The 9,984-nt window shown below is 40.8% G+C and overlaps 1 protein-coding gene across 1 annotated transcript in view; it reads left to right on the top strand.

Annotated features, from left to right (window-relative positions):
• The first annotated feature begins 3,513 nt into the window (after nt 1–3,513).
• The window catches only part of LOC141161552 (aldehyde oxidase 1-like), a 536,896-nt gene continuing 530,425 nt past the window's right edge, over nt 3,514–9,984 (top strand). Inside the window, exon 1 of the mRNA XM_073646510.1 lies at nt 3,514–3,665. Coding sequence (XP_073502611.1) covers nt 3,612–3,665 — 54 coding nt within the window. The 5' untranslated portion in view covers nt 3,514–3,611. The remainder of the gene's footprint in view (nt 3,666–9,984) is intronic.

The following is a 9,984-nucleotide window of genomic DNA, read 5'->3' as shown; positions in this document are numbered from 1 at the left end:
CAACTCCAGGTACCTGGATGTAAATGTTTTTTGTGATGCTGACATTTTTATATTTTTGTTTATGTTAGGAGCATTAAAGGGGTTGTCCAGGCTTGTGATAAGTCTGCAGTCATTCTATGTGACTGCAGACTTCTGAATTCTCACAGTGCGTACGGCACACTGTCAGGATTCTCTTGTGCCAGCGATTTGTAAACATGCAGTCACGTGCCGACTAGACATGCGTGGCCTCACTCAATGAAAATGAATTGAGCGAGGTCGGACATGTCTAGTCGGAATGTGGCCAGAAGTATACAAATCACATACTTGTGCTCACATCACCATCCACTCTTGCCACTGCAAGGGACAATTCTAAAAGTGTGCAGCACATGCGCTCTGAGAATTCAGAAGCCTGCAGTCACATAGAATGACTGCAGACTTTCATATCAAACCTGTACGAGCCCTTTAATTATAAAATGAAGCCCTGTAGCCAATCCTTACAATGTGTAATATACTCACTGTCAGGATTCAACTTTGCTTGCAGGTTCCATCAGTCATCATATGGCCACTTCACTCATATGCGATTTTCATACTTACGGTCATGTGACAACTAGCTTTTCTTCCTCATCGGCATGTGACTAACGCCACGGCCTCACTATCAGTATTCAGTCAGTATTTTTTCTCAGGAGTGGGAGCCAAAACCAGGTGAGGAACAATAAGAGAAAAGGTATAAGAGAAACAAGTGCACGAATTCTGCATTCATCACCCACTCCTGGTTTTGGCTCCCACTCCTGAGAAAAAATACTGAATGAATACTGGCCAAATACTGATAGTGGGGCCTTGGCCTTAGTGTGCAAATCACATATGTGCTGAGGAATGAGCATTTCACATGCTTAAGACAAAACTTAAGGCCACCTGCACATGGTGTCACGGGTGTGTCAGGTGTAGCAGACAGTCGCTCTGGAGTCGGCTGTAGAAGGTCACTGCGCTTGGCATTGCAGACGCCTTCTTGATTCCCACATCTCTGTAGTATAGTTATAACCTTCTTTCTTTAGGACCCAGCAGCGACCTCCACCTTCTGCTGCTGATTGACACACCCTTGCTGGGTAGTTAAATAGTCTTAGTTTCTCTAGAGAGTCGCCAGACTGTAGGCTTGGAGCACTAGCAGTTGGCTAGTTTCGTCTCTGGTGCCCTTGGAGGACAGTTGGTGTCAGCTCTCTGGTGTCTGCTCAAGCTAAGTGTATCCCCTTTGTTTGTTTACCGTGTTGTCTTTATTTTGTAGTGGGGTCTGACTAGTACTCAACCTGTCCCCTCCCTATCTAGGATCAAGCTCATTCAGGGCTTAGGTTCCTGCTCGGCGATAGGGTAGGCAGGGTGATACTAGATCTGCCTAGGGGTCTCCACTCCCCCTTTCCCTAGTGTTTGGGCTTCCTCCCCCTCTTCCCTTCGTGTTGCACTTAGTCTTTCCCACACCTTGCATGACACATGGTGAGTATTTGGTGAGTTTTTCCTTAAGTATTTGTAAGCTAGAACAAGTTGTGGGACAATCAGAGAAAATAGAAACATGTACATCACATCTGTGTTTTTCACCCACTCCTGGTTTTGGCTAACAAATACTGAGATAAAAAACTCACCAAATACTCAATGTGCGGAAACTGCGCAATTGACCTAAAGGCAGAAAGACCCACAAACAAGCAACAACTGAAGTCAGCTGCAGTAAAGGCCTGGCACAGCATCAGAAAGGAGGAAACCCAGAATTCCCTGCAAAGGATTCTCTACAAAGTATTAAAAATGAACATTTTATTAATGGTAAAGTGAATTTGTCCAATTAAGTTGAACCCCTTTGTAGAAAACGGTTTAACCCCTTTAATTTAGCCTGGAAGTCTACACTTCAATCGCATCTCAGTTATTTTATTTTAAATCCAAAATAGTTCCATACAGAGCCCAAATTACAAAGATTCAGTCACTGTCCAAATATCCAAATATTTCTGGACCTAACTGTAATTGAGCATGATGTAGACAGTGATTTTTTTCACTGTGTAGGGATGGTGACTGTTCTGCAGCGTTCCTAACCCCTGAAGACATGAATCGCATTATGTGTGTAGTGTCCTGTGTCTTGTATATATTGTGATTTGGTTATGTGCAGTGTGTAGTAGTATTATAAATAATGTACAGTGCAGGACATCTATATATATAATCGTCTAATTCTGTCTGCTTGTCTGGTAACGGAAATCTCGCGTCGTTGATTGGTCGCGCCAGCCGCCCGTGACCAATCAGTGACAGGCGCAGTCCGGCCGCGTATTGGCACGGGATTTGAACCACGCTTCGCTGATTGGTCGCGCCCGGCCGGCCGCGACCAATCGGAGATATTGCCGCGGCTGCTTTAAATTAACCCCCCAATGTATCCCCCCGGGGCCCCTAATGAATTTCGTAAATACCTCATGTTGCCAATACAGCCTGTGCGCGGCGCTATCGCTGACCGCGCACAGGCAGCACGGGTCTCTCTGTCAGTCACAGTGCCACGTAGTTCAGTCACGTTTACTGAACAAGTTCTGTCAGTCACAGTGCCACGTAGTTCAGTCACGTTTACTGAACAAGTTCTGTCAGTCACAGTGCCACCTAGTTCAGTCACGTTTACTGAACAAGTTCTGTCAGTCAACAGTGCCACATAGTTCAGTCACGTTTACTGAACAAGTTCTGTCAGTCACAGTGCCACGTAGTTCAGTCACGAAACCCCAGAGCTTTCAATGCTGAAGGTAACGGGCCTAAACAGGACTGAGTTTCGTGAGACTCGTGGGGGTCCTAAGTGGTAGATCCAGTGATGCCAATAGTGGAAGAAATAGGATGCAGAACCGATGAGTGAGTAGAGAGAGTCACTAATCAGGATTGTGGCGTTGAAGCTGGGTAAAGTAGGGCGAAACAGTGTGCCTCACTGGCCCTGGAGTAGACTACTGAGGAAGGATACTGTGTGAAGGAGAATGCTGTATGCTTTAGAGGAAACGACCATAACACTTTGTATCCGCTATCCCTTGCATATAACCGTTCAGTTAATATTATCGTTCAGTAACGAGTCTATGTTGGTACAACTGTCTCCTTTATTGAACTGTGGAACCTATTGTCCTGGCCAGACAACACTACCGACTACCCGCAGCCTTCACGGGCGTAAGGCTCTCACAGCACAAGTCCTCAAACCCAACCAGGACTCATACTTTCATGCAGTGCATCAAGGCGTAAAGGGAGATGAGTGTGTCGCCCGTGTCTATTGCCCCGCGCCATGCTACAACTTCATGACACAAATTGAATATGACAATTTAATCAAAGTGGAACACCTCTGGTAAAGATCCAGCTAAACAACATGCAATCAAAAAACATGCTCAGAATTGTACTGTATGGCTCAAACTTTTGATGGTAAATAGTTCTTAGTGTGAAAAATCTCAAGTAAGTTCTGTTTAATGTCAAAGTAGATACTTGCCAGTTATTGAAATATGATGACCTGTTTGGGGAGTGTACAAGCTTAATAAAAAAAAATTTCCCTCTGTCCGCCCCAGGCTCCTTTGTCATATATAATACACCTTGATGAAGTTGGGTAATAGCTTGGTAAAGACTTCTCTGCAGAGTTCCACAGACTTGTAGAGATGTCTCTTCAGCCGAACTCAGATGATCTGATTTTTTTCGTCAATGGGAAGAAGGTATGTTTAAATGTGAATATTTGGTTGTGTGTGTCATTTAATCGTTTTATGAATTTTAAACTTAATGGTTGTTCAGCCTAGCCACAATGATACTTCATGCAGTTCTCTTAGGCTGGATTCACATATCCATTCTTTTAAAGGGTAAGTTTCTGTTGTAAGCATTTTGTGAGTTTTTGATGCAGCAGCATTCCTGCAGCAAAACCTGCGTTTTTTGTATCTTTTTGCCATTTTATGTGTTAAATAAAGCTGCTTTGTTTTTGATACTCCCTGGTATTTGGCTTTTTAAGCAAAAGCTTATTGATATAGTGATGTGTGGGTTACTTGTGATTTTAGAAATGCACTAAAAACATGCATTTTTTTACCTGCAGATTTTCCACATCTAATGCAATTCTATAAGGAAAATCTGCACATAAAACTCAGCGTACCCGCAATAAAAAAACTGATATACTGCAGATTTGAAAGATGCATGGCAGATCAGTATACCCTACCTGAATAAGCTCAGTGAGCATGAGATTTCTGTAAATCCCATCCACTTTGCTGGAACTATCAGATGCTGTGTTTTTTGGTCAGTGAAAATACTCAATGTCAAAAATTCACCAAAAAATCATTGTGGAAATTTGTCATGAAAGAACAGACTGATTTATGTCGTAGAGTAGTGTTTCCCAACTCCAGTCCTCAAGAGCCAGCAACAAATCACGTTTTCATAATTTGTATTGCCCAGGTGATCCTGGGAATCCTGAAAACGTCATCTGTTGGTGGTTCCTGAGGACTGGAGTTGGGAAACACTTCCCTAGAGTTTATATTTTGACTGAAGCGGTATTAGAAACTTTGTTTGAATTCAGCTTTGTAGTGCAGTTACATTGTAGCTCCTATTTGTGTTTCATATTATATTTTGCACAGTGGTAGAGATAAATTATATCATATCATATAAATCGTACTGGAGGGATAATTATTTTATATTTTGCAGACAAAGTTTGCAATGAAAAAATGAAACAGCAAAGAAAACAATGCAGTCATCGTCGAAAGTGTTGGCACCCTTGAAATTGAACCAGAAAATGAAGTATTTCTCCCAGAAAATTATTGCAATTATATATGTTTTGTTATTCACATGTTTATTTCCTTTGTGTGTATTGGAACATCACAAAGGAACTGAAAAAAGGCAAATTGGACATCAATTCACACAAAACCCCAAAAATGGGCTGGACAAAATTGTTGGCACCTTTCTAAAATTGTGGGTAAACAACTTTGTTTCAAGCATGTGATGCTGTTCAAACTCACCTGTGGCAAATAACAGGTGTGGGCAATATGAAAATCACACCTGAAACCAGATAAAAAGGGAAGAAGTTGACTCAATCTTTGCATTGCGTGTCTGTATGTGCTACACTAAGCATGGAGACCAGAGAGAGGAGAAGAGAACTGTCTGAGGACTTGAGAACCAAAATTGTTGAGCAATATCAACAATCTCAAGGTTATACGTCCATCTCCAGATACTGTATCTTGATGTTCCTTTGTCCACGGTGCGTAACATAATCAAGAAGTTTACAATCCATGGCACTGTAGCTAATCTCCCCAGACGTGGACGGCATCCAATTCCGATTAAACACCTGTGGAGAGAATTTAAAATTGATGTTGGGGTAAGGTACCCTTTAAGAGACCTTGAGCAGTTTGCAAAAGAAGAGTGGTCCAAAATTTCAGTTGAGAGGAAATAAACATGTGTATAACTGCACATGTATAACTACAATAATTTCCTGGGAGAAATACATCATTTTCTTGAACAATTTCAAGGATGCCAACACTTTCAGCCATGACTGTATGTGTTTTTATCAAAAATACTACAATACACACTACACTGTAAAACATGCATAGTACCAAAATAAATTTTCAATTAAGTGTGTAAATGAAGTGCCCCTGATCATATCCTGGTCATATTTACTTAGCACATGAATACCGCTTGAGCCGCTCAAAGTATGTAGAAGATAAATGCTAGACAACCTATATCTAATAACTAAATGGACTGTAGTTAAAAGATATACTTCAGAAGAAGGGGCACATCTACCCCAGCAATCAGATTATTTAATTGCCACTGTCAGTGATTTTCAGTGGCATCTGATTGGTCAGACTACACATACAGCAGTGATCGGAGCTTATTCTGGTAACTGCTGTTAGAAGCAGATGCTGGCTGTATAACACAACAGGCACTTTTCCAGTATGGGTTCAGCTCCTGAGTCTGTTTAACACACTTGCACCCTGATTGTGACATACAGTTAAATCAAGGTGTGCAAGGGGATTAAAGTGTAATATCAAAAGTTCTGTGCTTACAAAAAGAAACACAATGAAATTGCATGCAAAGCAGTAACAAAATAAAGGGTGATATAATATAACTAAACAGTAGAAATGAGTGATTTGTTACAATGCAAATTGAATTGGTGTAAAAAATGTAGAAAATTTGCTACACCAGGCAAATCTGGATAATGTGCCATTAGCTTTGAGCAAATCGCAAAACATATCTGCCACCATTTTATGCAATGCAGATGACTTCATCAGTCAGAGAATACTCATGTGATCTTGGGCACATTCAGGTTGACTTCCCCATAATGACTTGCAGCTATTACATCACATAGTATAGCACAGCCAATTAGAAAGGACTATCATAGCCTGTATAAAAGCAGAGACAAAGAATGGAGCAACCATTTTGGGGAGAATCTGGATAGTGAAAGGACGTCACAACTCAGCAACAGAGAGAGGGACAGAAAGCCCCAAAAAATAAAAAAACTGTACAAATAGCGCGTGTGTGACAGCAGAGCAGTAAAGTATGGTTATCAATGTTTTCCGATAGCTATATAGAGTACTGTGCAAAAGTTTTAGGCAGGTATGGGGAAAAAGGCTGCAAAGTAGGATGTCTTTCAAATATAGAGGAGACAATCATTTATTTTTATCAATGAACAAAATGCATATTAAGTGAAGAAAAATAAATCTAAATCAAATCAATATTTGGTGTGACCACCCTTTGCCTTCAAATCAGTATCAAAGCATCAATTGTTCTAGTAGCACACAGATTTTGAAGGAACTTGGCAGTGAGGTTGTTCCAAATATCTTGGAGTACTAACCACAAATCTTCTGTGGAATAATATTTGCGCAAATTCTTCTGCCTCTTCATGCAATCAAAGACAGACTCCATGATGTTGAGATCAGTGCTCTGTGGGGGGCCATATCATTGCTTCAAGGGCTCATTGCTTCTTTACGCTAAAAATAGTTCTTAATGACATTGGCTGTAAGTTTGTGGTCATTGTCCTGCTTGAGAATAAAGTTGGGAGTCAGATGCCTCCCTAATGGTATTGCATGATGGATAAGTATCTACCTGTATTTCTCAGTATTGAGGAAACCAAGAAATGGGCAATGTTAAGAACCATAAAGGCAGTGGTCGGCCAAGGAAACTTACTGCAGCAGATGAAAGAAATATTATGCTTACTTCTATTTGAAATTGGAAGATCTCCAGCAGTGTCATAAGCTCAGAGCTGGCAGCAACCTGTGGGGCCCAGCTACACCCATACTAAATGGAAACAAGGCGCCAAGAGACTCAACTAGGCATAAATACATAGGAACTTGGGAGCAAAATAATTGCAGCAGATGCTTTGGGTTGATGAGTCAAAATTTGAAATATTTGGCTGTACATTTGTTTGCGAAGGGCTGGAGAGCAATAGAATAATAAGGGTCTGCAGGCAACAGTGAAGCATGGTGGAGGTACCTTTCAAGTTTGGTGCAGCATCTCAGCAAATAAAGTTGGTTATTTGGTCAGGATTATTGGTGTTCTCAAAGCTGAGAAATACAGGCAGATACTTATCCACCTGAATATACCTGGCCATTGAATCACTTTCACCTTGTTTTTTTTCAGTTATGCAACAGATGTGCTTTTTTTGATCATTGTAATGTTAGAAAAGTGCACATCTACCCAGGGCATGGAGTGATGGTAGCATCTACTCTTTTAATATAGAGAAGTACATCTGTGAATTCATGATACCATCAATGAAAGTAACTCCCCGATACCAGCAGCACTCATGCAGCCCCGCATAAGAAGTTATTGTATTAATCTTGCTTTCATGTTATGGGTGAAAAAATGTTCTATGAAACTCAGTCTTAGGCTCTCTTCACACGTCCTGATATTTCCGGTACTGGAAAAAACAGTAATGGTGCTGTCCATGTGTATAATCCGTGTGCCATCCCTGTGTCCGTGTGCGTCATCCGTGTGCCATCCATGTGGCATCCGTGTGCACCATCTGTGTGACACGTACGGGAATAGAATGCAGAAAAGAAATGACAGATGTCTAGGTGTTAGATATGCAAAGATAAAAAATAGATAGATAGATAGATAGATAGATAGATAGATAGATAGATAGATAGATAAATAGGTACAGTGGTGTGAAAAAGTGTTTGCCCCGTTCCTGATTTCTTATATTTCTTAATATTTTGCATGTTTGTCACACTTAAATGTTTCAGATCACAAAAAAAATTAGACATTTGAGAAAGGTAACGCAAGTAAACATAAAATGCAGCTTTTAAATAAAGGTCTTTATTGTTAAGAGAAAAAGAAATCCAAACCTACAGGGCCCTGTGTGAAAAAGTGATTGTCCTTAAACCTAATAAGTGGTTGGGCCGCACTTAGCAGCAAAAACTGCAATCAAGCATTTGCGATAACTGGCAATGAGTCTGTTACAACGCTCTGGAGGAATTTTTGCCCACTCATCTTTGCAAAATTGTTGTAATTCAGCCACATTGGAGTGTTTTCAAGCATGAACCGCTTTTTTAAAGTCATGCCACAGAATCTCAATCGGATTAAGGTTAGGACTTTGACTAGGCCACTTCAAAGTCTTAATTTTGTTTATCTTAAGACATTTTTTGGATCATTGTCCTGCTGCATAACCCAAGCACACTTCAGCTTGAGGTCACGAACAAATGGCAGTACATTCTCCTTCAGGATTTTTTGATAGACAGCAGAATTCATGGTTCCATTTACCACAGCAAGTCTTCCAGGTCCTTAAGCAGCAAAACAGCCCCAGACCATCACACTACCAGAGCCAAAATTTACTATTGGTATGATGTTCCTTTTCTGAAATGCTGTGTTCCTTCTACACCAGATGTAATGGAACACCTTCCAAAAAGTTCATCTTTTGTCTCGTCAGTCCACAGAGTATTCTCTCAAAAGTCTTGGCGATCAATCAAGATGTTTTCTGGCAAAACTGAGATGAGCCTTTATGTTCTTTTTGCTCAGCAGTTGTTTTAGTCTTGGAACTCTGCCATGCATGCCATTTTTGCCTAGTCTCTTTCTTATGATGGAGTCATGACCACTGACTTTAACTGAGGCAAGTGAGGCCTTCAGTTCTTTGGCTGTTGTTGTGGGGTCTTTTGTGATCTCTTGGATGTGTCGACGCTGCGCTCTTGGGTAATTTTGGTCCGCCAGCCACTCCTGGGAAAGTTCACCACTGTTTCATGTTTTCGCCATTTGTGGATAATGGCTCTCACTGTGGTTTGCTGGAGTCCCAAAGCTTTAGAAATGGCTTTATAACTTTTTCCAGACTGATAGATTTCAATTACTTTGCTTCTTATTTGTTCCTGAACTTCTTCGGATTTCACTTACTGAGGCAGGTCCTATTTAAGTGATTTGTTGATTGAGAACAGGTGTGGCAGTAATCAGGCCTGTTTGTGGCTAGGGAAATTGAATTCAGCTTCCCAAGAATGTGATTAACTTAATGTGATGAACTTAATTTATGTTTTAAGGGGACGGCAATCACTTTTTCACACAGGGCCCTATAGGTTTGGATTTCTTTTTCCCTTAATAATAAAGACCTTCATTTAAAAACTGCATTCTTTGTTTACTTGTGCTATGTTTGTCTAATATTTAAATTTGTTTTGTGATTTGAAACGTTTAAGTGTGAGAAACATGCAAAAGAATAAGAAATCAGGAAGGGGACAAACAGTTTTTCACACTACTGCAGATAGAAATATGTCAAAGAGATATATAATTGGTGATATGTGTGTGTAGTTTTCTGTACTTGTATTTAGCTACTAATTAAATAAATAAATAAATGAAAAAAGCGGCATGGGGTCCCCCTATTTTTAATAACCAGCAAAGGCTAAACAGACAGCTGCGGGCTGATATTAATAGGCCAGGAAAGGGCCATGGATTTTGACCCCCTCCCAGACTAAGAACACCAGCTCTCAGCTGCCCTAAAAATGGCACATCCATTAGATTCCCCAATTCTGGCGCTTAGCCTCGGCTCTTCCCGATTGCCCTGGGTTCTTCTAAGCAGTGGCCTAGCACTCT

The sequence above is a fragment of the Phyllobates terribilis genome, unplaced genomic scaffold (genome assembly GCF_046119375.1).
Source record: "Phyllobates terribilis strain yellow unplaced genomic scaffold, ASM4611937v1 Scaffold_9__5_contigs__length_417890890, whole genome shotgun sequence".
Taxonomy (NCBI): domain Eukaryota; kingdom Metazoa; phylum Chordata; class Amphibia; order Anura; family Dendrobatidae; genus Phyllobates; species Phyllobates terribilis.
This window is presented reverse-complemented; position numbering and strand designations above follow the sequence as displayed.